This window comes from Simochromis diagramma, unplaced genomic scaffold (genome assembly GCF_900408965.1).
Source record: "Simochromis diagramma unplaced genomic scaffold, fSimDia1.1 OVJJ01000344.1, whole genome shotgun sequence".
In the NCBI taxonomy this organism is placed as follows: Eukaryota; Metazoa; Chordata; class Actinopteri; order Cichliformes; family Cichlidae; genus Simochromis; species Simochromis diagramma.
Genome location: NW_024387375.1, coordinates 5551897 through 5571113, shown reverse-complemented (window position 1 = coordinate 5571113; position 19217 = coordinate 5551897). Strand labels below are relative to the sequence as shown.

Below are 19217 nucleotides of genomic sequence, written 5' to 3'. Positions count from 1 at the left end.
TTAAACAGTTTAGATGGTGGCTGTCAAAACAACAGCAGGGACATGAGCGCAATTTCAACAAAAAAAAAAAAAGACTTCCTGTACATTATGCTTGATTTTCTCTGTAACCACAACAAGGAGAGATGGGCATTTGTGCTGCTCTTTTGTGATAAGGAAGGATCTGGCACTTATTTGACAACAGCTGTCTGTGCTTCTCCTTAGAAGATGCATATTTACAAATAACTTTCCAGCTTTGAAAAAAAACAATCCAGCTAAGTGAGAACTCTAACTTGGACATGGATCAAATGAAATATCTTAGAGATGGTCGTTTACTGGAGTCGTCGGCTCTGTCCGTGTTTCTCTTTACAAAGGGAATAAATAAAGGGCTCCTTACATCTTCACCATTGCACCCTGCTCTCTCTCATTCATACACACATGTTTGTCTCACATATACTAATAGGAGGAATCTGTCAGCCTGTCTATTGCACTACAAACAGGAACTACCCCCACTTTGAACCCATCTGTGAAAAGGACTTGATTTCAGTTTTTTTTTTCTTTTTAATGGCCCATCAACCTACTTTCAGGCCATTTTTCTAAGGCAACGTTTTTACGCGGATAACTAAAAACCTATTAAAGATAAAAGCTGGAAATTTCTATCATCAAAATGAATGAGGATCTGGCACTTTAGAAAAGAAGATAAGTTCAAGTTGTTCCATAAAGTAACATATTTTAGCACACACTAAAAAAAAACTTCATATTTCAAAAGAGAACAGACACAAGTTTAACTATAATGTTTTAGTTTGGGAGTCCCCTAAAACCTAAGAGATTAAATCTGGACCTTCTCCTTTTATGGCCCTCCCACACACTCCTGATGGTCCCAGATTAGGCACCTGAGATAGTGGCTCTCAATACAACAACGGGATATGTGCACAGTTTGAATATAAATAAATATGATTTCCAGCATTATGCTCTATAGATGCTCTGTAACCAAAACAAGGTAGTAAACTGCTCTTTTTTGATAAGAAAGAATCTGGCACTTATTTAACAACAGCTCTGTGTGTATTTCTCCTTGGAAAATACATATTTATAAATAACGTACCAGCAAGTAAAGTTAGCTTCGGATTTGGAGAAAAATCAAATGAAATATCTCAGAGACAATCGACTACAGGAGCCATCTGTGGCTGGGACCTGTGTGTTAAAAAACTCAAAAGGAATATGTTTAAAATTGAAAAAAAAAAAATTACACAGTGTGCAAATACCCATGTGCTGCAAGGCTGAATGCAGCAACCTGGATTTCATTTCAGTTTAAGGCCCTTTGCTTCATGTCTTCTGCCACAAGTTTTAAGCCTAATCTTAAAAGTAGAGATAGTGTCTGTCTCCTGAATCCAAACTGGAAGCTGGTTCCACAGAAGAGGGGCCTGAAAACTGAAGGCTCTCCCTTCTACGCTGCTTTAATTCTTTGATGTCTTGTATACTAAGGCCTGCAAAACCCCACACTGAGAAAATGAAATACATAAATGAACTCTATTGAGAGTTTATACTTATTGGTGTCGGTGTCCTGCAGTTTTTAGATCTCACCCTGGGTCAACACACCTGAATCAAATGATTAAATGGTAAATGGCCGTATTTGTATAGCGCTTTTCTAGTCCCTAAGGACCCCAAAGCGCTTTACACAATCAGTCACCCACCCATTTACACACTGGTGATGGCAAGCTACATTGTAGCCACAGCTGCCCTGGGGCGCACTGACAGAGGCGAGGCTGCCGGACACTGGCGCCACCGGGCCTTCTGACCACCACCAGCAGGCAACGGGTGAAGTGTCTTGCCCAAGGACACAACGACCGAGACTGTCCGAGCCGGGGCTCGAACCCCTAGTTCATTAGTTCATTACCAGGCCTCTGGAGAACTTCAAGACATGTTGAGGAGGTAATTTAGCCTTTAAATCAGCTGTCTTGTATCAAGGTTACATCTAAAACCTGCAGGACACCAGCCCTCGAGGCCTGGAGTTCGACACCTGTGATTTAGACTGACTAAGCTGTGTTTTTTTTTTTTCTTGCTTGGATGTTGATGTTTTTGACTTTTTTTCCTCCGTCTGGTTTTGTGTAATTTTGAACGTAAAATCTTACAGTCAGGGAAAGTTTGCCCACTAACAAAGAAATGATCATTCTATCGTTTCAATAGTAGGTTGACAGAGATGACACAACAATAACAAAAAAATAAATAAATAAATAAAAAAATCCAGAAAACTGCATTACAAAAAGTTTAAAAATGAATTTGCCTTTTCATGCATTTCTAACTAAAATGTGAAAGTAGTTGCTAATCCTCTTTGTTTTAGTAGTTGCCATAGGAGATCATCTTGTGGATTGTCAGAACCAGCACCCCAATACAGGAAGTGTGAATCAGCTCTCTGTTTAAAAAGCCCTAATCTCTGATCTACAAGTATTACCCAGCAGGCGATCCAGGGTTCAGATTAAGCTAGTGAATGAAAGGACTTGCCTGGTCCTACCTCTCTCTCCAAGAATGTCCACCTACTCTGGCAAAAACTGGGGCCTGAGCATACTTGCAGGCCAGGTATCTAATCACCACACCTGTTACAGCAACTCCCAATGGACTTGGAATATAACTAGGTACAATTTAGGGGCCTGACGTAGGCCAAATTAGTCTGAAGCTATCTATGCAGGATCAAGCTATAAGTAACTAAGAGTAATGCTGGTCTTTCAGTAGCCAGTTCACCACTTTAGATCAGAGTGGACTGGCTGAGCAACTATTAAATTGACCATTTTACATATAAATTTTACATATAAATATACTGATCCGCTATATCCTCCTGTTTATGGCTATCTTTTGACTTTTAGTGGCACCTTTAATAGTTATGCTTTATAATGTCCTAACTTAATGAGTCATATGATATAGCCAATGTCTGGTCTTGGGAAAGGTTAACTTTATCTTCTGTGTCAACTAGTCAAAGTGTGGTTATATCATGAAGTGACTACAGTCAGTAACATATATAGAAGATAGTGAACACGATAGGAAGTTAATTCATTTATTCTTTGAGATGAAGCCGGTTTAATTTTCATTTTACAGATATAATTTTCATCTATAAATTCACACAATGAAAGATTGACTCCCCACTGAACTCTGTTGCATCAATATTGCTTCAAATATCTACTTTATGCACCACAGTTATTCTGTGGTGTATAAATTAAAGGCTGCTTAAAAAGCAGAATATTAAAAAGAAAGTTCACTGTTTGATAGATTTACATTGAGAGCTCCACCGTAAATCTATCAAAGCCACATTCAACAGATAGAATAAACTCAAGATCATTTATCTGCTTTGTTTGGAACAATGAGGAAACAGGCTTCATTTGGCCATAAAGCTGCATGCCTATCAATTGTCCAATATACAAGTCCCAAAGAGTTCACACAGTCCTGAAAGGATTGACATTTTAAGGATTCCATAAAGTATTAAAAACAGTCCTTATATTGAAAATTAGATTTGAATCTTAAGCTACAGAGAGCAAAATTAAAAACCAGCTCAAAGACAAAGTAATCCCCACAATATATCTGTTTTAGAAACATGTACATTTAGAAGTGAAGGTTATAATGCTACCAGCCTATCTGTTCATTATTGCCTTTGTTACATTTTGAAGTTCAGGGTCTAGCTGCTGGGCTGGTGTCAGCATACACTCAGCTTTAGTGTGAGTGCTCAGTATGCAAAAGGGCATATTGGTTGATTTTCAGTGAGTGGTGATCCTAGGTGAACACTTGGAAATAATGAAATGGAGTGGCTGCAGAAAAGAATCATCGATGAAACCAGTGAAAATATTGTCTTTGTTAAAGAAGTAGGTCTTCCCAGGAATCAGTTTAGGATAGCTACAGCGATCATTTGTTTCCAGGACGTAGGGCAAAGGCAGAGCTTTCACTTTGGCCTGCATCCCATAGACCTTCAAAACATTCCTGAACACAACGCTCTGCAGAGAGACACTTTCCACAGCCCCAATGTACACTAAGGAGAAAGATACACAAATATATTACACTACAAATTCATATCAATTCATAAATATCATTTTTTTACCAATATGTTTTTATAATACCTCTGCAAAGATTAGCTTTATTAGAATTATTCACAGATAGAACTCTGGATTCTGAAAAAAAAGAACATTATAGACATATTATTGGTAAAGTGAGATCTCTAGGTTGTGCAATCAAGATAAATTGACATAAAATTAAGTCCTACTTTGTAAGAGAGAATGTGTAACATCTAAACAGACCTTTTATCGTCTTTCTCTGATCCTGTCCTGCTTCATGGATCGATCTCAGCCTCCCAGCACAGCATGACCACAGGCTGGTGTTATAGTAGAGGTGACCACAGCAGCTAAACCCTGTCTTGGCAGAGTACAGCACCTCTTTGTCCTCACTTGAGCAGCAAATGTCCTGGATTTGAAGATATATCATCAATTATGGTTAATGAAAGCACAACCGTTTGCAGTCATTGTGCTAATTCAGGCAGTCCACAATCTCACATTCATGGTAAGATGTTGATACAGGTCAGCTAAATTTTTACACATGGTGGTAAAAAAAACTTCCTTGACTTACTTGAGTTATAGTATATACCTGCTTAAAACCTAATAATAATAGTTATGGTGCAACATAAGCTGTATTTAAATTAGAGATCCTTCTTTTCTTTAAAAAAAAATCACCTGTGTATATCAATGAGCTTGTCAATAGCTTCAATGCTAAAATGTTAAATGTAATGGACACTATTGCTCCCATTAAGGTGAAGGTTATCTCTGGAAGGAAAAAGTCTCCCTGGAGAAACTCCACACTGGTGAAAAATGAAAAAAGAGTGTAGGAAAGCTGAGCGCAGATGGAGAAAAACAAACCTCCAGGTTCATTATGACATCTATAAAGAGAAACTTCACAATTATAATTTACAACTGAGGAAGGAGGTCCTACTTCTCTGACATCATCACCAAAAACAGTCATAATGCTCGGGTCTTATTTTCTACAGTTGACAGGCTAACAAACCCTCCTGTGTCAGTGGCAGCTGAACTTCATTCGACCATGGCCTGCAATGACTTTGCCAAATTCTACACAGAAAAAATACAAAAGATTAGACAAGCAATTGGTACATCAACAGCAGATCCAGACTATGTACTGTGTCCACCGAAAAACTGTTTAAACACCATCAAACGGTTTCACCCTATTAACAGCAAAGACCTGGAGGACATCTTAAGTTAACTGAACTCCTCCTCTTGCTGTTTAGATGTCCTGCCAACAAGTTTTTTCAAAAAGGTCTCAAAGACTTTGGAGTCAGACCTGTTACAGATCGTCACCTTTTCTTTAATGTCAGGTGTGTTTCCAGAACCACTAAAAACTGCTGTAATTAAACCTATACTGAAAAAGGACAATCTTGACAAGACACAAATGAACAACTACAGGCCGATCTCAAATCTCCCATTTTTAAGTAAGATCATTGAAAAAGCAGTTTCTCAACAGCTCAATTACTTCTTAAAACAGAATAACTGCTATGATGCCTTCCAGTCAGGTTTTAGACAGAACCACAGCACTGAAACCGCTCTGACCAAAGTGTTTAATGACATATGTCTAAATACAGACATTATAAAGAACAACAAAATAAACTACCACAGCTATGCAGATGACACACAAATATATATCACAATGTCACCAGGAGACCGAGGCCCTGTACAGGCTCTTGGTAAATGCTTTGAGGAAATTAATGACTGGTTGTGCCACAATTTTCTCCAGCTAAACAAAAACAAAACTGAGGTAATAGTTTTTGGTGCCAAAGAAAAACGATTACAGGTCACCAGAGAACTTCAATCTATACACCTAAAAACCACAAACCAGGCGAGAAATTTGGGTGTAGTGATGGATGCAGACCTAAACTTAGAAAAACACATTAAGACAATAACAAAGTCAGCTTACTATCACCTCAAGAATATTTCAAGGATAAAAGATCTGATGTCTCAACAGGACCTGGAAAAACTAGTCCATGCATTCATCTTTAGTAGGCTTGATTACTGTAACAGCATCTTTACAGGTCTACCTAAAAAATCAGTCAGACAACTACAGCTCACTCAGAACTCTGCTGCTCGAGTCCTCACTAAGACCAAAAAAGTGGACCACATCAGTCCAGCTCTGAAGTCTTTACACTGGCTGCCTGTCCGTCAGAGGATAGACTTTAAAGTCCTGATGCTGGTCTATAAAGCTCTGAATGGTTTAGGACCAAAATACATCAGTGACCTCCTGACCCAGTATGAACCTTACAGATTCCTCAGGTCATCTGGATCCTGTTTTTTATCAGTTCCCAGAGTCAGAACCAGACACAGAGAAGCTGCATTCAGCTTTTATGCTCCTTATATCTGGAACAAACTCCCAGAAAGCCTCAGATCAGCTGAAACAGTCAGTTTATTTAAATCCAGGTTGAAGACTCACCTATTCTCAGCTGCATTTGAATAAAACACCAAATCCACACTTTTAAGCTTAAATTTCAAAACTTACATTTTAACTACTGATTTTATCTACTGTTTTTTCTATCAATTTTAAATCATGCTTTTTATTTGTTTTTGTTTTTTAATGTCTCTGTAAAGCATCACCTTGTTGTTGAATTGTGCTATATAAATAAACTTGCCTTGCCTTCCCTATGTCTTTAAGCTCTGCACAATACAGACAGTCAGAGACCAAATGCATTCTAACATGCTGTTAAACAAAGCTTCAAACAAAGCTTCTGTTCAGTAAATAATACTTCAATTGCATAGTGGTATGGACCTGCTGGTTTCCTCAGGGTTTTTCTCCTGCCCTATCATTTTCTATCAGTTATAAGTTTCCTTTCTTTAAACATTATCCTTCATATTTTTTCACACAAAAAGGCATAAAAATCTGCCAAGGTTTACTAGTCACTGTGATAATCGCTTGTGAATAAGAGAGTAGCCAAAAGTAGCTTTTATAGTAGCTAAATCATGTTTTGTACAACATTTTTAAAATGACCACAAGAGCAAGATGAAGCCTGTCAGAATTGCGCATAACAATAGTAGAAAATACAAAATGATTTGTTGCTGTCATTTGTGTCACTGACTTTACCTGTGGCCTTTGCAGAATGGATCCACAGCATTGTGCATCCCCTCCATGCTTGTCTAACGATGTCAGATTGTACAGTGTTCCTGCACAGCACTTCATCTGTGGGTCTTTAATGTTGTAGGCTTTGACCCCACAGCAGTAAATGTTTTCTGATTTGAGATGCCTGGTTGGGAAACAGAGGGACAAATTAATATCAAATAAGAAGAGTGATAAATATGTTCATAAGAGGGCGAATTACATTAGTCTATATGTATATTGCTAGATGTTAGCATAAAAGATAATGTCTTCATTTGTGCACTGAAAAAACAGAACATCATCAGAGTTGCTGGATCTGCGTCTATATGGCTCTGTAGTTTAAGGTTTGTATTCTTAACTAGTAATTATATGATCATGGGTCTAATGCCACGTTAGAAAGTAATGCAAAATATTGATAAGATAATTTTCTCCAGGGATTAAAAAAGGAAAAACAATGCATTACGTTTTAAAAAGCAATGAGCAATGTTCATTAACTTATTTTATTTTTTTTGTTATAACATTCCTCTCATTGACATATGACACATAACAAATAAAGAAAGACATAAACATAAATATGATCTTCTTTTGGTATTTAGGTATCGCCACAACTAGCAGCAAAGTTCGTGAAAACAAGCTCTGATAGTTACTGCATCTTACGAGCCGCCAAGATTCAGCAAGTTCAGCTGTTACAAAGCCTACCATAAAACAGCAACTGAGACCTGGATATGAATAGCTACTGAGTTGTGTGATAATTCATACATTAACTCTGGTTCCAGCCCATATGGCAATACAAAACATTGAATGTTGCAATAAATGCAGTTACTGAATATGAAAGTACATTCATTGAACACTGGAATCATGACAAGCATTCACATGCACAGGTTTTAACAATAAAGCACCAAGCCCAGACAGAGACTCAGAGTGATGAGGCAGAGAAATTCTTTTAGTAACTCAGTGCATTGAAAGGAAAAATAGGTGGGAAAGACCTTCGGTATGTCTGGAATTTCTGCCTGTCTCGTAAATGATTTACTTTATTAATCTCAGAGGAGATTATGTGGGCACAGTTGTTCCATGACAGTAAGAACAGTAACTAACTAACTAAACCAAATAAAGCAAAAAAGTGAAGGAGTTACAAAAATATAACAAATAGCTCTAATTACAAATATCCCAGTACATTAAACAAAATGAAATATATACAGGTGACATTGAGGTGCTCCTCTTATCATAATGATGTTGTAATTTTGTCTGTAGAGGGTGCGATATTAAGAGTAAACAAAAAAAGCAAATATAATACCAGTGAATATGAATGTGATTTAAAAAAAAATTCAAGTGTTTAAAACCATTAAAAAGAACACACACACACACACACACACCTGTGTCCATTGCAGCAGATCTCAGCATGAGGCTGGTAAATTTCTGTCCCACAGCAGTGTTGTCCTGGGCTGCTGTGAAACTGAGAACAACACATGGTCCCTTTAGCCGGGTTGTAAGGAATACCCATCTCTGAACATTCCTCTCCATCGTCTCTGCCCTCGTACAAGCTCTTATTACAACACAGAACTCCACGTTGTGCCGAGCCATACGGCGTCTCTCCACAGCACTGGAAGAATCAGAGGCAATGAATTTAAGTGTGAAGCAATGCAGACAAAACCAGGCTTTTCCTCTACACATTCAAATGCACATAGGTGATATCCTACACACACACACACACACAATATCCTACACACACAATATCCTACTCACACACACACACACACACACACACAATATCCCACACACACACACACACACACACACACACACACACACACACACACACACACACACACACACAATATCCCACACACACACACACACAATATCCCACACACACACACACTATCCCACACACACACACACTATCCCACACACACACACACAATATCCCACACACACACACAATATCCCCCCCCCACACACACACACACACACAATATCCCACACACACACACACACACAATATCCCACACACACACACACACACACAATATCCCACACACACACACACACACACACACACACACACACACTTTTGCATTAGTTGTAACTGCTACCTATGCCTTTAGATGACCTTTAGACATCAGATCGTAAATACCCTTGGTTTCTGTATAAAAGGAGCAGGGTGGAACTCAGAGCTCTCTGATCAAACTTGCATAGAAAAAGCTCTTTTTTTCTTCTGGGATCATTCTGTACCATTCCTGTCAGTGCTCCAGATTCAAGTGTTCTTTTAGTAGAATTTAATACTGAAATGAATGTGCGTACATTAGCTAATTTAAAAAGATAAAAATTGTTAACCTTTGCATTAAAAAGTTAAAATTAAAACAGCCAATTAAGCAGCCAGAATAACAAGTAAAGCAATTAGTCCATTACTTGATCTATCCAAGGCTTCCATGCAGATACACATCCATCACAACAGACTTGTGTGCGTGGGTTATACACAGTTGGTGTCGTCTTGCTTAGACCTAAATAGAGAGATGTGAGGGTCAGAAAGGTGGAAAGAAGAGAGAGGAGTTGCAATAAAAACTTATCAGACTGAACATGTTGAGATAAATGATATGTGGAAAAGATGACTCAGAGAGAGAAGAAAATATACACGTTCCCTGTTTCGCACACTTACTACTCGAGTTTCAAATACAATACCCTATTTAATAGACATAAGTTTATTGTCTCCATCTGCAAAGGGTAAGCGACGCACAGAGGAATTACCTGTCAGAAAAAAGAACCCTGATGGCATGTGAAGCCAAATGTGCAAAAATCAGAGTGAGGTAAAACTGTGGTAAAGTGGAGGGAATAAGTGAAAAAAGAGTTGGGTGACTTTCTGGTTCAACAACATGTCATAAAGATAACAAGTTATAGCGGTACAACAAAGTTAATGAACCCATTCAGATCTCCAGAAATGTTTTTAACAAACGAGCTGCAGTTTGCCATGTGTTGTTGGGCTAACATCCTTTTTGGAGTGTGAGTTTGCAGTTTATGAGAGCTAGTTTTATCCAAAAGATGTTGCTCATCTAATGAGTCATTTCCATAGTTAAGAAAAAAAAAAAACACACTTGCTTTTTGTCTCTCTCCCCTCCTCTCTTTTAATTTCACTTGCTCTTTATTCATTAAAAAGCTTTGAGTAGCCAGGCTTTCATGCGTCACCTGCATTTCCCATGACGCTGATCCTCGCAAGACAGACTTCTTAACCGTCTCAAAGTATGATGACACATACTTCATTGTCGGTAAGCATAAAGAAATTTAGTTCACTGTCTGGATTTATCTGAGGGCAACCTGAGAAGTACGTCAGACAGAAACAACTCTTCCCAACATTCTGTTTTTTTAGTCAAATCGTTCAGTCATTTGTCTCTGTGGCTTTATTCACAGCCTTTGCTGTCGCTTCCTCCCACATTTTTTTTGCCTTATTTTCAGCAGGGTTTGTTATTGGCTAATTGTCTGCCTATAACAACAAATGTTTTACATTTAGTTGAACTCTGTTTGTGGCATGAAATACTGCTCTTTCTTGAGTTAAAGCATCAAACCATTTGTTAGGGTGTGGGGCTTGAGTAACTTGCATCATGAAAGCCTTCTTATTACTGAAAAATAAATCGAGGATTTGGAAGAACTTGCTGCCATGCAGATGTCTTTTTTTCACGTTAGACAATGCCCAGTTATTCTTCATAATAGATTACATGGTAGTAAAAGAGTACAAAGCTGGCTCGAGAACCATCACAGACGGAAAACACGTAGGGCACAGCAAAATCAAAAAAAGGAGTACAAAGGTATATGTGTTCCTGTCCCCGTCTTTTAGAACTATTTAAGGTTTATGACTTCAAAATGAGCGAAAATTGCACCATTTCTTATTTTAATATCATTTTCGATTTACATTATTAGTTTAGTATTTTGTTGAAGTTCTTTGCTTTCACACTGATACACACAAGATACCAAAAAGCTCTAACTGCTATTGAAGCTGTATAGTCAAGATCACCCTGTGGTGCCAAGTCACATCAACTAGTAACTAACAGATAAAGTGGATAAATGTCAAAACAAACATGGAGACGGTGTTACCTGAGGCACAGAACCAGTGAGGCTTTTGATTTCTCTCACAGCACTGACTTTCCTTTGGATTGTAACATGATGACCCACAGAGGTGTGTGTTTGGTTCAGTGCTGTGGATGTACAAAGACGGGCAAAAATAAACACACAAACTGTCCACATCACATGAACAAAACCACAAAGTCGAACACAATTAATAGTTTTTTTGTTTTTTTGTTCTTTTGTAAACAGCATAGACTAATGTATGGCACACAAGTGTAAAATATGTATAGAGATTTCATTTAATAAAGTCAAACCGGAATAAATGGAAAGTGGAATGGTCCCTTTACCTATCTTTAGAGGTATGTGATACATCTTATATACCTACATCTGAAACCTATCCCAGCTACCATAGAGGCAAGCTACACCCTGGACAGATCACCAGCCTGACGCAGGGCTAACGCAGAGAGACAGACAACCATTTGCATTTACTCATACAGGCAATTTGGAATCACCAATCAACCTAACACCACTAACTGCATTTCTTTGGACTGTGGGAGGAAGCCAGAGTACCCGAAGAAAACCAACACAGGCAAGGGGAGAACATGACAGAGAGAGAGAGAGAACTATATAAACATATAGATATGGATGTAAATTACATGAATTAAAAATTCCCCTCTTCCCCCTGCTTACCCCTTCTTCAAGCTTGGGTCCTCTGCTTGTCTACCACTACTGTGTCCGGTTCATAGCCATCACCAGTTTGTCTGTCTGTATCTGGAAGTCCCACAGGCTCTTAGTTTGGTCATTCACAACCACCCGTGTCCTGTTTTGACCTCAGGACTTCCAGGCCATACTCTGCACAGATGTTCCTGTATGCTATGCTGGTGACTTGGTTATGGCGTCCTATGTATGCCCTGCCTGTATGCATCTTGCACCCTACTGTTATGTGGCGGATTGTCTCAATGGCATCTTTAAACAGCCTGCACCTGGGGTCTTGCCTGGTGTGGTAGACTTCAGCTTCTATGGATCTTTTGCTCAGGGCTTGTTCCTGTACTGCCATGATTAGTGCCTCTGTGTTGTCTTTGAGACTTCCAGATACAGATGGGCAAACTGGTGATAGCTTACCAACCAGACATAACAAAGGTGAAAAAGCAGAGAACAGTGCCGTGGTGATACAATTAGCTATAAGAAGCAAGATTAGAAAGAAGGACGCTTGAGAAATGCCAAGGGCTGACAAAGACCTAGAATAATTGCAAAAAGTTCCTTTAACCTACCAGTTGGGTTGAAGCTCTGTGATCTGTAAAATAAAATGGGATGTAAAATTATTGTTTAAGAAAGGACCAATACGTTTCTTTATTGACCAATCTAAGGCAATTAATACTTTTGTTACAGTGTGCTTACCTGTTTTTCCACACCTGTGGACAAAAAGCATCAAGATTTTTAAATACGAAGGAAATATGCTTAATTTCAGCTTATATTTCAGTTTACTGAAAAAAACAAAAAACAAAACAATTTCCACTTGAAAGGCCTGTAGAAGGAAAGACAAAGTCAACATACAGGCTTCACTCACAGTAATTAGCATAAGCTTCCTTTAATCATCCAAAGGAAAATGGAAAAAGGGAAATTTGCTACAAGCAAACTAATCGAAAGCTGATTATTTTTTTAAGCAAATGTAACCATGCAGACGCCTCAGTTTGACATACCTAAAGACTGATATGTAAAGTTGGATTCAAACTACAAAAAATGTCATGAAATCCATTCAGCAAAGAATGACATGCTATTATGTACTGAGCTGACCTGGACTGAAACTCTTGACACAGCAGGGTGAATCCTTCGATTGTATCTCCAACTTCTCCTCATTTGAACAGCAGCACTGAGTCTCAGTGTCATACTGGCTGTGACCGCAGCACTCATGGTGACGGGAATTCCTCACCAGAATTGTCTTATTATCAGCTGGACCACAACACAACTGCTTGTCCTTATCAAAAACATCTGTGGAAAAGATCATTTTCATTTTTTTTTTTTTTTACTTCAAATATAACTCAACTGAGAAGCTGCTCCAATATCCTCAAAATGTTTGAATGGAGTACATTTCACAGAAATGTAATTTAGTCTTCTTTTCCAACTGTGTGTCTGCTCACCTTTACCACAACATTCAGCCATTGGTCCACGTTTTGATATGATGGTTGATTGACAACATATTTCATTGATTGGGTTGTACACCTTTAGGTCACAGCACTTGGACACCTTTTCACTCAGACCCTGAGTAACACTGGCTGTTAAAACAAAACACAATCACTAGAACCACTGTCTAAAATCAGTACCAGAAAGTCCACAAGTTTAAAGAGAACAAAAAAGTTCAGTCTAGTGTGGTATTTTCATTTTTAGTTGAGCAGCACTGAGTCACTGGAAACCTAGAACAAAATATGAGCTGGATGAGCTTTGATGTCCACTCAAAAAAAAAAAACTGGGAAAAATTATAAAAACGGAGAGGCATATCCAATTTTGACCTCAGGACTTCGAGGCCATACTCAGCACAAATGTTTCTGTATACTATGCCGGCCACTTGGTTATGGCATTCCACGTACGCCCTGCCTGCTAGCATCTTGCACCCTGTTGTTATGTGCTGATGGCTCAGAGGCATCTTTGCATAGTCTGCAAGTCTGCACCTGGGGTCTTACCTGGTGTGGTAGATCCCAACCTACCAGGTTGGGGTTCCAAGATGCTAGCAGGAAGGGCTAGCATCTTGGAATGCCATAACCAGCTGACTAGCATAGTATACATATACAGGGACATGCAGAGATAAATGTAGCTATAACAAATGTTGACAACATCAGGAAGAAACATGAGAAACTTGAGAAATACCAAGAGCTGAAAGAGGAGAGAGGACATGGAACCAAAACCCAGTTTATATGTTCTCTGGAGAACATTAAAGTTCCACACAGAAAGGCCCTAGCCAGATGTTGGACCTTCTTACTCTTAGACAACAGTGCTAAACACTATGCTATTGTGCTTCCTTTCAGTCTAAATTGGTACAATTCAACTCCAGTTTTAGTTATGTAGCTAGTTCATAAATTATTACCTGTGATGTTGTGTTTACAACAAGTGGCTGTTTCAGGATTGTAAGGCTCATTTCCACAACAAGACAAACTTCCACCTGGGTGAAGTTTGTTTCCACAGCAAGTAGCCTCTTGGATGTCATACACTGTTCCATCACAGTCTTTTCTGAAAAGCGAAGATAACCAAACCCAGGATATCAACACTGACAGTCATTTTCACAGACATAAAAGTACATATATATATTAACTATAATCATCACATCATCTGAACAGTCAAATCTGTACAGATTTCCTCATTTTTGCTTTATTATACTGCCCTCTGATGGAAAACATGTTAACGTCTACATACAACTAGACCATCGGTGTGCAAATAGATGCACTGCTTAGCTACAATATGACTGAAGGGATCACGTTTTAACATCTCCCTGTCTGTGATTGGCTGGTTTTGTGGCACAAATATAACGGTGTACAGAAAGAGTTGAACGCGCACGGGCAGAAATGTTGAGAGCGCAAGCAGCACATTGCGAGCAAGCGCAAATGCAAAAACTCAGCGAGAGGGGCTGCTATTGTGTGTGTGTGTATGGATAATATCAGACAGTAAAATACATTTTTTGCACGTAGCAATGAATTTTGTTCACTCAAATTTAGCTTTTCTTGGCTCAAATAAAATTCTTTTTAATTTCTCCTCAAAATGCAAGCTTGCAGAATTTGCAGGTGCAAGTCTAGACTTGCTCTTTACATGCGCTCACTTTTTTTTTAACGTGAGCTCAGAATAGTGGCACAAAAATAACACTAGAGAGTCTCTCCCTCTCTCTCTCACACACACGCACGCACGCACGCACGCACACACACACACACACACACACACACACACTCACAAAGGTTTACCTAGCATTTCATCATGTGTCTGGTGTTTTCGTGTTTGTTGTTGTTTTTGGGGTTTTTTTTTATTTTGTTTTATTTTGCGAGTTGGTTATCAGATGCTGCTCCAGCCAGCCAGAGAATCCACCGCTGCCCCGTCCTCTCCTCCCTGTGCCGCAAGCAGCGGGCGCACCTCGCCCTTACCCCCAGCAAATGAGCGTCTGAAAGCCGATCGGTGCCTGGCATGACATCGGGGCAGCTAATTTATTTATTCATTTATTTATTTATTTATTTAGCCGATGCCCGCCACCCACCCGGCATCGTGGTGGCAACCGCCCGTGTCAAAAACCGTTACTAATTAGACCAGGGGTCGGCAACCTGCGGCTCCGCGTGGTTTGGGAAAATAAATTAGAAGTATTTAGCTGAAGTGTATTTTATTTATATTAGTTCTTTTTTTTAACTTGTAGTTCTAAATTATAAGATTGTGATATTGAAATATAAAAATAAAATTATATTCTATTATTTTTTGATTGCTCAAAATAAGCGTCACACTCTCGGAAGCCGATATACCCGCCGAAACGCCGTGCATTTATCGGGACTTTCAACCCCAAGTAGGCCAATTATGGATCTTCGGATCCACATTATGTCAGCAGCTATTCTCCACCGTGAACTATGTTAAAATCAAACACCGCTCACCCCTCACATATAACAGCTTACAGTCCTGCGTAAAGATGAAAGTGACTTCGTACAGCCCCGATTTGCAGACGCTGTGTGCAAAGGTTCAGGAGCAGAAGTCCCATTATAAAGATATCACGGCAGACCCGACGATGTTTCTTTATAGGCCACTTTTCACACACGGTTGCTGTACGTATACAGCCGGCTGTCGCTTTTCTGCTCACAGCCCGACACATAACAACACAACAGCATAGATAGCACAGACTTTAAAGCGGCGACGCGTGATTGCGGGTGCCGCTCAGGTGCGTTCGCCTCCCCTGCAGCGGCGCTGCAGACCACGCCCCGCCACACACATTAACCAGGTAAAATACATATTTAGGCAGAATTTTGCAAATATCTATTTTTCATTTTTTAGCAGCATAGTGCTTTTTTTCCCCAGTTATTTTTTAAAAGTCAGGTCAAGGCTCCAAAAGCACAAAGGCGATATGTGTGTGGCGGCTCACAACAGTTTTTGTTTGCTACATGGATCATTTTTGTTCAGCTGGGTGTCTTTCCTTTTGTTATATTTTTTTTAAGAGTTCAAAATACGTTAATTACATAAAGCAACACACCTTAGTTGTTCACACAAAGCATAAAAGTAAAAAACAATATATACAGTGTTATCTTCATTTTAGATGTCAAAAAGTATTTGCGGCCCCCAGTGTTTTCTTTTCCGTGGAAACCGGGTCCAAATGACTCTTTGGGTGTTAAAGGTTGCTGACCCCTGGACTAGACCATCGGTGTGCGTGTAGATGCACTGCTTAGCTACAATATGACTGAAGGAATCACGTTTTAACATCTCCCTGTACTCAAAAATATCACGATGCCAAGAGTTGACAAGTAGATTCTTAATAAATTATCTGCTTAGATTGGAAAGTGTCCTTTCACTTTGGAGGTCTTCGCACATAAGGTGAGGAAAGTCTGTCTCACCGGTAACAGTCGTTTCTAGAGGCTGCATCAGTATCTCCTGTGGGCTCTGTCAACAAGCACATATTTCAAGTAGTAGTTTAATCAATAAGAACTGAGTCCGTTTAGAAGAGAGAATCAGTCACACTGCCAGATTTTATTTTTCAACAACAAAATTGATGAGTGGACACGCAAGGCATGCAATAAATCTGGGGTCTGGCTGACGACAAAAGTGTTAAATTGTCCACTGAAAAAAATTAATTAATTTTAATCAAAAATAATAACAAATCTGGCAATGTGAAATGTAGCATGCACATCAGCTTTTAGAAGAAAAATTCAACCCTACTTACCGCAAGCGAAAACCACCAAAGCTGAAAAATGAGCGAAAAACATTATTATTCAATTTTCTAAAATTGTGATTTAAATTATTCGAAATATATCCCACAATTTTAATTTAAAAAAAAAAAAAAAACAACAAAAAAAAAACATACCAAATTGTAGAACCCCAAATAGGAGCATTTTGGACCACTTGAATTGAATCTGATTGCCCTGAAAGTGAAGCAGTGCAGACGGATGAGCCTATATATATCAACCACACCCACCTGTACGGTGCCAAGAAGGTGGAGTGCACACACGACTAATGTGCTTGCCTAAAAGTGACAACAACATTGGTTAAGACTTACAAAAAACATTTGTCATGTGGAATGTAGATACCGATTTCCATTCAGATGCAACGTCAGTAGAACTTAAGCTGGATCCGTAAATTCCAGCACTATTTTCATGCCTTGAATCGTTAGCTCCTACCGAGATGAAGATTATGAACAAGATTATGAACCTCGTCTTTCTTTTGTTATTGTTGGATTCAAAAGTTATGTAATTCTTATTTTTGGCGGAACGCTTTTGTATTTGTGAAAAGATCGTTATTTATGCAACTTGGTACATGTTTTGGTATGCTGCAATATTTTTCTTTTTATATCTCAGGTGATACTTTATCTCCTGAGAACTACCCACAGTCTTGACAAATGATGCAAGAATTGCACCTGACGCCTATACGCAACCGTCTCGACAGAGTTGCTCAAGCTAGACATAGATCACATGACGAAAAATATAAGGAGAAATTTGTGTTCCAGTTGCAGTTATGTGCGCTCTAGTATAGCCTACTTGGTCGTGTTCATGCTGACACACTTTTCTCTGGGAAACAACTATTACTGAGTTAATTGCACCTAAGAAGGTGCGTCATAACACACGTCTTTACTCTAATAATGCAATTCATCACGAAACGCATTTAAGACAAAATACATTCAACATCTGTTTGGAGCAGTGAATCGGCTAAAAATAATCAAAACAAAACACCGAAGCAAAAATGCAAATACCAGGTTTACACGTTTGTCCTAAAAACACATTCCTTATTCTTTATTCACCGTTTGCTGTATATCTGTGTGTTTCCGTGTTTATATAACCCTGGCTGATTGGCGGTTGGTGAGAGAGAACACCTGGATGTGGAAAGAAAGTGAACGTCACATGCTTTATCTACACTGCCATTATTCCGGGAAATCGCTAGACAAGTCCTGCAGCATTGGAGAACTCTAATTTTTTGTTTGTTTGTTTGTTTTTTTGGGGGGGATAAATAAACATATGACCCCTCTATGAGCAAGCACTTTTAAAGCATGTTGTCTGTGTGACACACTACTAAAAATATAGAAAAAGTACTTTGTTGAGACGTAATAGTTTAACAACAAAAATATAGATATTTTGTCATATGTCCATGTGCCCAAGGTACTAACTAGCTAGCTAACTGGATGCCCATTAACCTTATAACTCCTGGGGTGTGTGTGTGTGTGTGTGTGTGTGTGTGTGTGTGTGTGTGTGTACAGAGAGACAGCCAGGTTCATAATGGATATAAGGAAGTATTTTTTTAAAAAAGGAGCCACATTCAGGTGAAAGTGTAAGATCAAATGATCCGTCAATCAAGAATAATGTTGGATCAGTGTTTCAATATTTATAGCTTTTATTAGATATACCTGTGGTTTGGTTGCTTGCGTTTTGGTTGAAAGTACACTGAGAGAGGACTTTTTATTAGTGATCTTAATAATATTTTTTTCATATTAATGTAATTTTTTCATCTAATTGAATACAATCTATTTGTGTATGACTGTCAGTCCAAAAAGGGAGAGAGGAAAGAGGGGAACGTGAGAAAGTACAAGGTCAGGAAGAACCAGGTAAGAAAACAGGCAGGAATAGTGACAGGCAAAACAGAAACTAGTCTAAGGCACTTGGAAAGAAAAGCATACAATCTGGAAGTTGTGTTCTCCCTATGTTAAAGCTGCTATACAGAATCTGCAAAACAAACTGGATTGAAACATTCTTTTGACGCTCTTTAATAACATTCCAACATAACATTATCATTGGGGAGAATAAAATTAATGATATATTTTTTGGGATTCAGCCACAACTCTACTAAAACCTCATTCAATAATAGGTAGGCCAAATTTTGGACCATCTAGTTGTCTGTATGTCTCCTGCAGTACATGC

The 19217-nt window shown here is 38.8% G+C and overlaps 1 protein-coding gene across 1 annotated transcript; it reads right to left on the bottom strand.

The window, feature by feature from the left end:
* Positions 1–2026: 2026 nt before the first annotated feature.
* Positions 2027–17788, bottom strand: LOC120720035. The gene is made up of 15 exons (XM_040009634.1): positions 17177–17788; positions 17036–17056; positions 16710–16755; positions 14228–14370; positions 13287–13421; positions 12943–13137; positions 12547–12560; positions 12420–12442; positions 11179–11279; positions 9505–9596; positions 8469–8695; positions 7084–7243; positions 4251–4413; positions 4074–4124; positions 2027–3985 (listed from the first exon to the last, which is right to left on the bottom strand). Exons 1-15 carry the CDS (start codon positions 17202–17204, stop codon positions 3717–3719), a joined length of 1668 nt encoding a protein of 555 aa, XP_039865568.1. The 5' UTR covers positions 17205–17788; the 3' UTR covers positions 2027–3716.
* Between the last annotated feature and the right edge of the window lie 1429 nt (positions 17789–19217).

Coding starts and splice junctions, on each gene's coding strand:
- LOC120720035 (XM_040009634.1), bottom strand. CDS start 17,204: ATGCTCCTATTTGGGGTTCTACAATTTG. Junction 16,756..17,035: donor TTTGGTGGTTTTCGCTTGCG/GTAAGTAGGGTT, acceptor GCTTGTTGACAG/AGCCCACAGGAGATACTGAT. Junction 13,422..14,227: donor TTGTAAACACAACATCACAG/GTAATAATTTAT, acceptor TTGTTTTAACAG/CCAGTGTTACTCAGGGTCTG.